We start from the raw sequence: 14,301 nt of genomic DNA on the forward strand, positions 1-14,301 counted from the left end.
CCCAGAACATGGGTTGTAGACATCAGTGAATGTCAGGGTGGGAGTCTCACCCAGACAGAGTTTTGTCAGGAGCTGCATTTCAGGCTGTAAGTTAATGAACAAGAAGCATTTTTGCACAGGAGAAACTCCAGACTGAGACATGCCTTTGGCAAAAGTACTGGATTTCTAGAAGCACTGGATATTATTAGACTGTGTTTTGAGGTGGTGCTTTATCTTTCTGTTTATGTGCAAAAATTTTCCTGCTGCTGAATTAGTTTGCTCAATGGAAATCTTATCAAGCTGAGGAGCTCTGTGCAACTGAGCAAGAAGCTAGAAGGATGTGAAATACTTACACTGAGAATTCTGGGTTACAACTAATATTTAACATGTATTTATAAAGGGATAAGAGGTTATGTAGCAGATTCCTACTATCACATTGGCCAAATAGCTATGCAAATGTCTTGATTTCTCCCTAATGCTCATGTTTTGCAGAAAGCCTCCCAGGGTGTTAAAACCCAGGGTGGGTTTCATTCACATGAAATGAAATACACAGAGGAGTGGGAATGATGGAAAGATTTTACTGGCAAAAATGTGGCAATGAGCAAGTTATATGGGTCAGCACAAATGAGTACAGATAAAATTTTTATATCACCAGATTATGTATTTCACAAATGCTGGGCATGAAAAGGGAAAAAAACAATCTCAATGTTTGTAGAGCATTTAAAAATTATTGAGGATAATGGCTGTGGGTTTTTGTTTTTCAAGGATAGCAAATATTCAGGCATCTTAATCACAAAGTATGAGATCTTGAAATCTCATTGAAACAATCAGCAAGATTCCCACTGGCCTTAATGGAGCTGGGATTTCATCCAATTGGCCAACTATAGGAGACTCAAATAAGGGAAAAGCAATAACCAATGCATTGTAGAAACTGATGGGGTTTTTTTCTCTCTTTGTATGGAGACCTGTTTTTTACCCCAATGCTTAATTCCAAGACTACCTCAGACCAAAAAGGATGATTTTTGTGTCCTTTTGAGATGCTAGGAGTATTTCCAAGGGAGAAAAATATAGCTTGAATGAGAGGCAAATCACAGAATCAGAGATTGGTTGATGCTGGAAGGTGCATCTGGTGACTGTTGTCCCCAGCAACCCTGCTCATGCAGGGCCACCTACAGAACATTGCCCAGGACCAAGTCCAATCAAGATTTGACAGTCTCCAAGAATGGAGACCCCACCACCTCCCTGGGCAATCTGTGCCAGTGCTCGGTGACTCTGACAGTAAGAAAGAGTTTGCTGATGTTCAGAGGGAACGTCCTGTGTTTCTGTGTGTGTCGCCTGCTATCACTGACCAGTGTCTGTCTCCATCTGTCTGTTACAGTTGGTTTAATAGGTCGGGTGGAGTTTTCTAAATCCATTGGGGAAGGGCTGATCCATGATGTAGACTGCCAGGGCTCCTGTCACTGGGTCTGTGGTCTTTCACTTTTCCTGAGAAGTTGTTCCTAGCCACCTAAAAGTGAAGAATTTGACCACTGCTGAAGATGCCTGTAAATCACACCCATGCTGCATGTATGCATGCAATTAATATGCTAATTACAAAAAAAAAACCCCAAAAAACTGTTTAGGGTTCCTGAGTGTTTAAAATAAAAATATTTGCCCAAATGAGACTCAACACTTTCAAAGAATGGTTTCCTTTTGGTTTCAGTTCTTCATCTTTCACAGACCTCTGCTTGTGCCCAGTATCTGCCGTTTTGAAATCTGTGCCTTGTCCTAATTTGGCCATTTCTATGTATTGACTTTGAAGCACATACTGTGACAGCATTAAAACAGAAAATCATAAAATCATGGAATGATTTGAGTTTGAAGGAATCTTAAAGACCATCTAGTTCCAAAACCCCTGCCATGAATAGGGAGACTTTTCACTAGACTGGATTGCTGCTACCTGCTGGGATGAACTAAGCAGGATGCAGCCTGTGTCCCTGTGTGTCTCTGCTGCTCGGCATTGTAAGCCAGGTAATAAAATAAATGAGGTCTTTGTATTTCAGCTGTGGTTTGATGGTTGCCTTTGGTTTCCTGTCAGTGCCAATTCACTCACCATTCAACCTGGCCTTGAACACTTTCAGGAATGGGGAATCCATCACTTCTCCAGGCAACTTCTTCCAGTGCCTCACCATCCTCAAAGGAAAGCATTTTTTCCTAATGTCTAACCTAAGCTTCCCTCTTTCAGTTTTAAAGCCATTCCCCCTTGTCCTATCACTTCTGCCCTTGTAAAATCTTATCTAAACTTATGGAAACCATCGTGAAAGTGCTGACCTCCTTAAAACATTCTTGCATTGTTTTCCTGGATTTGAACTACAAAACATAAGGAAAACCAAAGAGGGAACAGTTATTCTATTTACTGTCAAGAGTGTTCAAAATGTTTTTCCTAGTAAGTCTCTGTCTAAAGTTTAAGCAGGAGGTTACACTAGAAAAGACCTCACATCTTTGCCATGTTGAGCAGACACTAAAAGCAAAGATTAAATGGAAAACACATCTTTATATTAATTATAGATGGCTAGTGTTTCTCAGGACCTGAGGGAAATAAACAAAAGTTCTTAGCTCCTGAGAGTTTGGAGTGTACTGCTTTAAATCAGTAAGTGTAGACAATTTACATGTCTAACATGCCACATATCAGCATGAAAATATTTGTCAGAAACTGATGAATGAAACAAGAAGAATAATGAAGAAAAATGACACTATAAAAACCGTCCAGAGAGCAAAATAAACAATGTAAGTGTTTGGTAAATAAATCCCTGCAGAACTCTTAGAAATGAGTCACTGATTAATTGAATCAATCCATCAACCTTTTGTGATTACATCAATATGCAATCCCTTTGATGTTTGTACTTCTTCCATAGCTACTGTTTTAAATGCCTTTAAAATGTAAGATAAGATATATGTCCATATGGAGCTACCATAAATTAATTGGATATCCTAGTAAGATATAGCTGGCTGATTCTTTAACTTAATTCTTATATGTAATGCTGTAAATAACTGTATCACCTCCTTTTTCTGAATTTTTTTGGTCACCCACTTCTTTGACTAACTGAAGTTTAACAGCAGGGGGGAATGTGAGATCATATTTTTCTTTTTTTTCCTGCTTGAAATGTTCTCATTAACTTACTTTATTTATCACATAAATCCTTTGTAGAAAGGACTGTCTTATTTACTCTATTCATAGATTGCACCATGCTTGTACATCCAGTAATTATCAGAAATAATAATTTTTGTGTGCCAAATCCCTGTCTAGAAAATAAAAACTTAGGACTTTTAATGTCTTGAGAGGAGGGATAGGAAAAGCTAAGCAGAAAAGGTGAGAGACTGTGTGTGGTTATGTATCTCCACCATAAAATATAGCCACATAACAGGTGTGTGTATGTGTGCATGTATGTGTGACTGAGTGAACTGAGCCAACATTTAGCACAAATACACACAGATGCATCAATATGGAGAATCCTATGCAAATTAAAGCAATTGCACATACTTGTGTGCCCTCCTAGGAACAAAATATTCACCTGCATGCATAGAAATCAACTATCTAAATGTTTGCAAGGGGGAAAAACACAATCCTGAAAAAATTCTTGAAGAAAATGAAACGTGAATCTAATCCAGTAAATGTGTTCACAAACATTTTTTATTAATTTCTTCTAATTCACCTGTGCCTTTTGTAGCTCTGGATATTTGTGACTTTCTGTGTACTCAGTGAGCTATAGCTTTAGCAAATGGAATTATGATTCCTACCAGGGCTTGCTGTGTCTCCTGGCTTCTGTAATGCTGCCAACCTTTACATTTGGTTAAATGTCTCTCTGTCTGGGGCTTTTTGAGAATGTACATAACCTTGTGCTTCCTCTTCTTGTCGTTTTGCACCCATCCTCAGCGACACTCCTCCACGGCTGCCATCACCACCTTTGTGCGAGTTGGGAGCAATGGGCGTGACAAAGAGCAGTATGTAATTTTGGGAGGGTATTTGGGGCTGTGTTCAGGAAGAGAGACAGTGAGAATGGCACAAGAAGATGGTGACAGAGAGAGAGAAATTAACTAGGTGTGAAACGTCTGTGTGGCAGAACTGGGGGCTGTTGGAGAGCACATGCTGGACGTGAACATGCTTCTTCACCTTAAGCTCCCCATAACCTATTTCCTATCAGGACAAAGGCAAAGCTGGGAAAATGATAAGGTACCAGATGGTAATAAAGACCCTTTTCCATTGATGGATGGAGAAGCATGGCTTTTGTAGAGATTTAATTTTGAATCAGAGATGACCACAAGCATTATTTATTTTTTAATTCTCATGTTTCTCATGTTTCATAGTGCTTCTATCTATCCACAATAATAATCTCAAGGCAGTTGGAAGTCCCAAAAGCTACGTCTTCTACTCAACAGAGAGCAGAAAAATTGGTGTTTTTATTGGACTTTTTATTGAAAAATGTCTTTTGTGATCTTGGCAGGATTTTGGAAGACACTTGTAAAAGACATAATCTGTTTCAATTGGTTTCTGGGACATAAAGGAAAAGTGCATTTTTAAAAGACCCTTCTTTTGTACGTATGGAGAGAGATGTGCAACAAATGTATGTATGGTGCTACTTAGAACTTCACATTTGGCACAGTATCTTCCTAAACCACTCAGCTATGCCAAGGTCTCAACTTTAACTAGCTGTAATTGCTTCTTTTGTTGAAGGTCTGAACAGAGGGACTTGTCAGGACATGAGATCAAACAGAGCTGATTTTTCCAATCCATGTCAGGAGATGAAGCATATTGGTGACTACAGGAGGAAAATCTCTTTTACTGATTCTGTGCTGTGCCACTTCTGTATGTGAATGAGTAATTGCAGTCTAAAGGGCAGTTTCTTTTATGCATTGTAATTGCATTTAATACTGCACATAGCTTGAAGCAGACCAATTAGCTTAACAACTGTCTTCATCTTTCTCCAAGGAGCAGTGGACGCAGTGCTGTCTGCAGTACTGCTGTGTATTGGTTCTTCAACAACACCTGCCTTACCTTTAGTGTCTGCTGTCAATCCACACGTGCTGGGAAGAAGCCAGATTCAGAATAGCTAGGGAACAAACTCAAGAAGTCCATTACTTTCATCTCAGCTACTCATCAGTAGACAGTCAGCAAGCAATACATACACATAGACTATTAATGGGGCTATAGTATTTGCCTTTAAAACTAAAACAGAGGACTGGAAATGAAAATATTGCAAGGTGGAGTGATTCACAGTGTGGAGTTTTGCTTTGTCTACTATCAATGTGCTCAAATGGAAGGTGAGCATGCAAGTGATGAAAGGCCTCAGATGCTGAGTTAATGGCCATTCCTATCTGGAGACATCCAGCAATCAATACATAACTGTGCCACACTTTAACAAAATGCTGTGCAGCAGCGCAATATTGTCAACAGTACTTAGATTTAGCAGGTGGAGCACAAACCATTTCTCCTTACCTGACTGAAAAGTATCACTTGCACTATTATAAAGACCTAAAAAGTCCTAATGAAAGAACTCTCTTTCTAAGGAGTCATCCTAAGAGAGCATGACTGAGTATTTCAAAATTTATATAAATCTGCTCCACCTTTATTAAATGACCTCAGGCAAGCTGTAATATATGTGAGATCTATAAACATTTTTCCTAAAACAGGATTCCATCATTCCAGTGTAGGGACAATAAATAGCATATAAAAGAATATGAATGCAGAGGAAATATCCATGTTACACAGCTCATTCTTAACAAGTATTATTTTTGCAATACTTAACACTGTTGGCAACTCTATACCTATCATGGGCTTAAAATTTCTGATGAGTGGGCAAAAACCAACTATGTTTTCTAAGTAAAGAGTCTGTTGCAGTCAGCCTTGTAAAAGAAACCTTTTAGTGTCAGTGATAATGAAAATACCTGGTACATATGACAGCGTTAAAATGGTGTCATGACCCGGCAATTTCTATTCAGGGCTGTCACATCCATGCACTGCACAGATCAGGATTGTCATCATGTAAATGTAATAGGATTCTTTATCCTGCATTGTTGCTCAGCTGGGAAGAGTAATTCTGAGTTTCCTGTAAGTTCTGAATAGCAGCAGGGGGCCATGAATAGCTTGGAAACCTATATTTTTCCATTTATTTTTTTTTAAATGCAAATTACACTAGTAAGTCAAAAAAATCACTTTTGTTAAAAATACATTCAGAATTAACAAATGCCAAAAAGAAAGGAAAAAAAGACACATTTGGATTGTATCTCTTGCCTTCTGAATATTTTAGTTTATAACAAAAGCCCAGCCTAGAAAAATAACATTCTTTACTGGATTTTGAGGAGGATACAGCTGTACAAATCAAAAATGCCATCCAGATATTCTCACATTACTGTGCTCTAAACTGCTTCCAGAAGAGATCTGTCCACTAATCATTTAGTTGAGTAGTCAACAGTCCTAATGTTTTTAATGGTGGTGCTCTAACTGCAACTTAAGCAAGGTTATGAATACCAACTTCGTATAGGTATGTATGAGTATATATATATATATATATACTGTGTGTATGTGAGTGTGTGTATCTACTCTATATGTAATATATGAATACACATTTATATTGCAATCCATAGTAGTTAGATGTGCTTCCTATTTCCTAAGCATTTTACAAACATTAACAATTCAGACCTCACAAAAAGCCTGTGAGGCACATATTATTCCCGTATTATGGATGGGAAGACTAAGACACAGAGAAATTAAGGCCAAAATTTTCTAATTTAAAATCAGGCCTATAAGCTACATGTAGACACTTCATTAAATCGTCTGACTTCTAAAATTGCTAACTACCAGTAGCCGCTGTTCCATGGGAAATCACTGAAAGGTATGAAAAATTATCTTCTGAAAATTGGATTGCTGCTTAGGTGCCTAAACTGGTTTCTTTTCATGTTAAAAAGTGATTTTTATAGAAATATCATTTTGATTAACTGGTATACAGGGAAAGATAAAATAGCCTGTTATGACATTTTCATCCCATTTAACCCTCTTCATTGTGTTTAATACTGTACATCTGCTATATTTAAGACTACAGAAAAGTATAAACTTTTTTTGTTTTGCAAGTTATGGGAAATTTCAGCCTGTCACTTGGAAGTTGCATGGGGTTTCCAGGTGGTGAAAAGCATCTCTACCCAGTAGGAACTCATATTTTCAGGTCCTCAAGTATGAAAATTTAAATTTGAGATCCAAATCAGCAATGAATGCTTTACAGGATCAGGCCTAGGGGACATTCATGTTTCATGCATGAAATTCCCAGCAGTATCTGAGATGGGAACCCTTGGTCCACTGCATCAGAATCTTCCTGGGTGATGCAGCCCCCAAAATAGTTAGTCCTGTGTATTTTATATACATAGACATACACACACCTTCACACACTTACATATATATATATATCTATCTATATCTATATAAATCTCACTGAATCAATGTAGGTATAGTTCCTGAACATGTCCCGTATCTTGTTTTCACTGGTGAATGCCTGTTCCTCTGTCATTGTCCAGAGTTGCTGCTTGTGACACTGTACATCCATGCAGACACAGCAAAGGGCACTGGCTTGTACAGGGATGGGTGAGTGGTGTGAGGCCGCTGGAGCAAGGGTTTGGCCAGCAGGGAAAAGGGACTTGCTCAGGGGTGCCTTGAGCATTTCCAAGCGCTGACCTTCCCTCTTGCCCTCAAAAGCTACGTGGTCACCTCAGGTGTGGTAGATGCGTGCGTTTGTCTATGCAAGGTCTGAGCAAAGAAACAATGACAATCCAAGTTTCTGAAAAACCTGAGCAAAATATTGGGTTTTCCTAGTGAAAGCCATCTACGTTCTTGAAAGTACAGATCAGATGTAGAATAAAACATATGTTCCTAGGAGTTCAGAGTATTTCATATACACATTGACCTACTAGCAAAATTCCCAAAGGCATCTTGTTGCCAACTACATAACAGCACAGAGGTTTTTTTTCAGCCACAATAATACAGGAAGATAAAATACACGTTCTAACACACAACAGATCCCCCAAATATACCACAAAAAGGTCTTCAGTATTTCTTCAACTCAACTAGTCCCTCCCTGCCCTCTCCAACCAAAATCAAGAAATAAAATATGTGGATCCCTTATGGTGCAATTAGAAAAAAAAAAAAGCTCACTTACAGAGAATTTTTAGTTGAAATCAGATATAAAAGAGTAAACATAGCTAGTACCTATTCAGTTGGCCTTTGTTCATAGAAATCTGCAGATGTCTCTGTAGTTAGTAAAAGATGTTTAGAGATAGCTATAAAAGCACCTACAGTGCGATAAATAAAACCAGCGGGATTAAGAAGCACTGTTTCTGCTGCTTATTTCCAGTAGGTTCAATTATTAGTTTCTGTTACCCCTTTCCCCATCTTGACCCCAAAAGGTTCTCAGTTATTTCTTTATTTATTTTTCTTTTTAATCATCATAAACTATTTCTTGACCACTGTGGAGCCCCAAAAGTAAAGCACTTATCAGACAGCTGGCAGTTTTCTACTTGGTTGCTCTGGAGCCATGGAGCAACAGAGCCTTATTCCCTGACATGAAAACAAAGCAAAACCAAACAGAAGAAAACCACTGACTTAGAAATCGTTCAGAATTAACAGCAGCATGTTAACTTCAGAAAGCTTGCACGTAGTTTCTCTAATGTGCAACGCAGTTGGGTTAAGGCAAGTATGAACTGTACAGCCTTCAGGGCAAACAATGCGCTGTCTATTGACTTCTGCTGCAAGGTCATCCTGGTGTTTCGGTGTTGTTGACTGAGGAGACTCAGCGCGGCCCGCAGTGTGGAGGAGGCTCCCACAGCACTGAGTGGGCTGGGTTCATGTCTTAATCCAGATGGGCCGTGCTGGCGGTGGCCAAGGGAAAAAAGGGACAAAAGGTGGCACCAATGCCTCTGCTGTGTCCCTCTGGTGCTGAGAGGCAGGAGGTTCAAGGAGGGGTTCTGGGGCGTCTCCTTTAGTACCTGTTAGAAAGAGAGGCTGCAGGTCTCTGTTGTTTTCTGTCTCACTGTTCAATCAGCTTTTATACAATATTTTTAGCACAAAAATTGAATTTCTTTTCTCTTTGAAGAACCAGGAGGCCATCCTGAAAGAGATTTTTGAACAGGTCCTCTAGCCCACCTTGAATAGTCCCCATGTTTACTTTGACCTAGAAGAAAGACAGAGAAAGAACAATACTTATAATCCAGCATATACTTTTCTGATCCCTGCCCTGCTGCTCTGGTGCCCTTTTGCAAGCAAGTGTAATCCACAAACCAGTTCAGATACACACGGGATGAAGAGGACAGAAAGACAAAGTGTTTACTCAAGTAACTGCCTTGGCTCTCTCTGGAACATTGTTAGAGAAGTCAGCACAGGTTTTCTAAACAATCTTAGGCAGGAGTTATATTTAATTATAATCTTTACTGTATGTCCATGGGTCAACTGGAATATGACCTGATTTATATAATCCATCAGATACCTAGCTGTCTTTGTAAAACCAAGAAGTGACATGGTATGAGGGCAGAAGGGCTGGACTGCAGGTGCAGGGGAAAGCTGCCCACAGCTCACTCACAAAGCAGAGACCCTGTGCAAGCGCCACAGCCCGGCCACCTTAACAGTATTGTCCCAAACCCATGTTTTGTAACTAAAGCTTTCAGTCTAAAGTGGACAAGATGTTGTTTGTTGATAGTGAAAGCTCAGGTGGTAGATTATTTAAATGTGTCTGAATCCCAAAGCATGAGGTGATAATTACACAGATTTGTACTGCATGAACATGTGGAGTGTCATAGTGGTTATACTCAAGGTGCTAGCTTTAGTGCCTTTTTTTTTTGTGTTTCATTTATACTTTCAGTGAATGGTGAAGTAGGTAGTGCTTTCAGTCTGTGCAATTATCTAGACAAATGCCTGTATGTGTGTTTGTGTCTGTGTGTGTGTGTGTGTGTGCGTGCGCGCAGGAATACAGATACTGCAAATATTCTTAGGCTTCACAATAGGAGGAAAGCATGCTTCACTTCAGGGCTGCACTGCTTTTGAGCAATTTCTCCAGTGCATTAGGCATCAACATCAGACATGCATGGGGTTTTTTTGCTTCACTTCTTCTTTTCTCGAACAAACAAGTTCAGTGTGAAGAACATAAAGAAAGATCTCTCTCCCCTCCCTCCTTCCTACTGTTTTTAGAACAGTGATCATGCAGTGCAGTCTTGTTCCACAACTACCACTGGTTTTTTTCATGTGCAGCAGAATCAGTGTCAGGGAGTGTTTAGTCACCTTCCTCCGTCACCTCGCATGAGGAGAATTTTGTCTTGACAATTGATTTCCGCCATCTTATTGTGTCCTTCTCCCATGGTCTGGAAATGAGCACTGGCATCTCCAGCACAGAATGCCAGGAAGCTGCCTTTGAGTACATCAGCTGTGGCCACACTGCAAGGAGGTACATGAGCATCCCGTTCTGTTCAAAAAGCGTATTCATTTTGAAGGGACTGTCTAGGCTTCTTGGCTTGTACAGCATAGAGCACACTGTTGGCACTTAAATAATAAAAAAATCCCATTTATAACAGGTAGAGAAATGTCACCATAAGAATTCTTCCCCAAGCATAGTTTTAAATTGCATATATTTTTCGCTTTAAAAAGTAAACTGATTTAAATTAAATATTAAATTGGAAGAGGTGATAAGGAAAACTTCGATTGGAATTTAAAGCCTAAAACATAGAGGAAAAAAACTTCAATGTGAGTCTGAATCTAATAATTCTAGACTATTAAAGGTAACAGTAGCCAGAGATAGTCACTTTAATTAACTATCTAAAGATAATATTTCTTTTTCAGAAACCAAGGTTTTTCTTTTCCTTAGATATCCTGTTAATTTAGGGTAGTTTTGCATAACCGATGAAACACCACAGAAAGCAACTATGTGTGTTTAAACTGAATTAGAGTGTTCTTAAAAGTAGAGCTTGATTGATGAAAATCACAAATAAAAAGTAATAAATCTTTAGATGAAATAGTCCTGATGACAGAATAAAAATGTAAATATGAGAAGCCTGAATAAATTAATAAAATTTGCACATGTAAGTTGGTTCAATATAACCTCCACATTAACAAAATGAAGTCCTAACTTTAGCACACAGGAAGAACTGGTTACAAAACAGTATGTCTTAACAGTTAGCAATTAGTAAACCCAGCATTCCTTCAGAAGAATAGGTAAATAGTGCATGTATAAAGGACTTAAAATTGATTTCAATCACTTAGATGAAAAACTGTCTGATTTCCAAAGAAATAAGTTTCTGTTGATGGACTTCTGTCGTTGCAATCCATTAAATCAATTCATATCAGCAAGCAGTGGATAATGACTGAAACCTAACACAAAATTCTGTTCGTCTTTAAGATTTGTACTAGTTCTGTGTATGAATCAATCTGGTAAATATATAGGGGCTTCTCTGTTCTGTATTACTGAACTACATGTTGAAATTTGTATTTTGAAAGAATCTGAACAACCATTATAAGCTGATATTGTTTTGGTGAGCTCCTCAAAGAGGAGGCCATATGCTCTCCTTCCATTTTGCAGCATGCCCGGCACACCACAGCACAGAGAACAAACTGCTGTTGTGCCTCATCATGTAGTTAGCCATCAGATGATTTAAAGGCACCTGTCTCCTGTTCAATTTCTCTAATAAATCCAGAGCTCCATATGAGATGTGCCCAGTGTGAGTCTGAATAGGACAGGATGCAGTGCTGGCAAAAAGTGATCCCTGTATTTTCTTGATCTTCTGCCAGAATTAGATGGGATGATAATATATCTTCCATATATTATGCTTAATATATCTTCTGTTGCCTATGAATCCAAAGACATTGTGTAGCAACTGATAAAATTATGGAAATAGTTATATGAATACACATATATGGACATACATGGGTATAGTTGTATCCTGGATGGACATGATTATGGCTTGGAAAGCCATGATTATGCCTCTCCTCTCCTCTCCTCTCCTCTCCTCTCCTCTCCTCTCCTCTCCTCTCCTCTCCTCTCCTCTCCTCTCCTCTCCCCTGTTGTGTTTTTCTTTCTTTCCTTGAATACTGTGAAGGTTTACATTGGTGATATTTGGGGAACAAACTCCGCAGGGAACCAAATCTTTCCTCCCAACAAATAAAGCTTTAAAATACTTGGTATTTGAAAGGCCTGTTGTTATATCAGCATGTTTTGATTTCTAATACATAATATTGCTGTAAATAGTGCTACAAGCAGATCAGACATTGACTTGATTAACTTGACATTCGAATTTGTCACTCCATTACCTAATGGACTGCCTACATTTACAGAGCAACTGCAATGTGAATACATATGCATGTGTTACTAGTGTGCCTCAGCTCTAAATAAAGAAAGGTATTCCTAAATGCCATAAAAGCTTCTTAAGGACAGATTGTAGCAAACCTAGAGAGCCTGTCAAACACTATACAGTCAGAGGGAAACATGAAGTGTCTTTATTTGACTGTGGCTGGAACATGGCAATATTTTTGCGGGTTGATTGAACAAAAGGTCTGCTCACATTCTGTTTTCTGTCTCTTGTTAAAGACAGTTAAATCACCTATACTCCAGTGAGCATGCAGCATTGGAATAAGAGAAAACACAGTTTGCATGGATTAATCATCTATCTCTTCATCTAAGCTACAGGCTGAAAACTATTGCCTTCTTTTTTTTTTTTCCACAGGTCTAGTTTTCTTTCCAGTCAGTATGAAGATGCATAGTAAATGCAATCTGCTGTTCTGGAAGAAACACTGAGAGCATAAAGAGAATGGGATAATAGCTAGAGGGCTCCATATGTTGATGACAAGGTATGGTATACTGAGAAAGAGATAGGATTAGAATTGTTCTAAGTACCTATGTACCTCATATAAAACTATGAAGGAAATAACATTTTCTAAATGTGCAGCACTGTGCCAAAAGTGCAGGTGAAAAATATTTACTTTAGCACAGACAGATGGGAAGCTGAAGCCGAGACGACATTGGAGATATGCACCATTGTAATTTGAGATTATTAAAAAGCTCCTAGCAAAGCTCCTGAAGGGCCCAGTTCCAAACACCAACACAGAACAGATTGTGCCACTGATAAAGGAGTAAATGCAAGATTCCATTCAAAAATACACTAATCCATTAGTAGACTTGCTTCCACTAATCCGAAGAAATGAAATTTCATTTCTGCATTCAAAGGTGAGTGGAATTGTGTGTTGGGATGGCTACTGTTTGCTTGAACTTAGTTCTTTTCCACAAAAGAAATGTTCAGATGAGAAACAAAGGAAAAAACTTAACTGTTGCCCCTTTCTGAGTTGTGTGGTGCTGTACTTTTAGTGTGTAGGGCATTGATGGCAAATAAAAAATATTTCCAAAGGCTGCAGCATTGAGGTAAGATTTATCTGGGCAGTCAGGACTGTTCTGCATTTCAGTTGATATCTGTACAAGAAATACTTGGAGACGATTGTTCCTGGGCTGGTCTATGGTTGTGCATCAGCTCTAGTGTAAATATACTCCAGCTGTGTGTATGAGCTGAGATTTGTTTGTTCATTTAACTCCCAAAACATATCAGATTGCACTCTACCATGGAGTTGTCACTCAATGGTTAGGTAAAATGTTGTCTTCTATTCAAACTAGTTTTAAAAGCCATATGTTGTTACATTTGTTTCGGCTTTTTAAAATGTGGAAACTGGAAATGAGGTACAGAGGTGCCTTGGTGAACAGATGCTCTGGTAAGACAAATGCTAAATGCATCCACTAAATTAGCAAGTTTCTGAACTTTTGATAAAACTTCATAAAAATCCACTTTTTTTCACAGCCAAGGTTTGTCACATATGATTAGTGTTTTTTCTACACCAAATTGTCGCTGTCTCTGAGTGGAACCTGCCTGAATGAAAATAGGGAAAAATCAGGTGAGAGTTGGATGCTGTTTGAACAACTGTGACACATGATATCCTGCCCTAAGAAATCATTCTAATTCAACACAAGAGTAATGTTGGTTCCTAAGTGTAACTTGAATTCAGTCCATCAAAAAAGGCTTCTGACTATTCTGAAATTTTAAGTCATGCCATCTTTCAGCTTAATGATCCTTTAATATCAGGCTGCCACTCTGCTGAATATCCTAGAAGTTAAGTACTTACATATACATGGGCTGCAGCTGTAAATGAGATGTCTTCTGTGGACCTTGATAGCCATAAGAGTCAAATCCACCTATGAAATCAACTGAAAGGGGAGAAATTGCTTTCATTAGCAACATTTTTTCAGAACTGATAGGCACTATCATTCAAGAACCACCCAG

At 38.7% G+C, this 14,301-nt stretch overlaps 1 protein-coding gene across 2 annotated transcripts in view; it reads right to left on the reverse strand.

Moving 5' to 3' along the window:
• Positions 1–6,096: 6,096 nt before the first annotated feature.
• The window catches only part of NKAIN2 (sodium/potassium transporting ATPase interacting 2), a 516,773-nt gene continuing 508,568 nt past the window's right edge, over positions 6,097–14,301 (reverse strand). Inside the window, exons 6-8 of one of the 2 annotated variants that reach the window (XR_008483185.1) lie at positions 14,144–14,225; positions 10,271–10,528; positions 6,097–9,170 (exon numbers count right to left, since the gene is read on the reverse strand). Coding sequence is in view for 1 of the 2 variants with exons in the window: in XM_054279166.1 (XP_054135141.1) it covers positions 9,161–9,170; positions 14,144–14,225 (92 nt within the window). In the remaining variant the exon portion in view is untranslated. The remainder of the gene's footprint in view (positions 9,171–10,270; positions 10,529–14,143; positions 14,226–14,301) is intronic. The other variant, XM_054279166.1, reaches the window with a different exon arrangement.

This window comes from Melozone crissalis, unplaced genomic scaffold, assembly GCF_028551555.1.
Source record: "Melozone crissalis strain CALT ecotype California unplaced genomic scaffold, PUWL_Pcris_2 ptg000027l_1, whole genome shotgun sequence".
Taxonomy (NCBI): domain Eukaryota; kingdom Metazoa; phylum Chordata; class Aves; order Passeriformes; family Passerellidae; genus Melozone; species Melozone crissalis.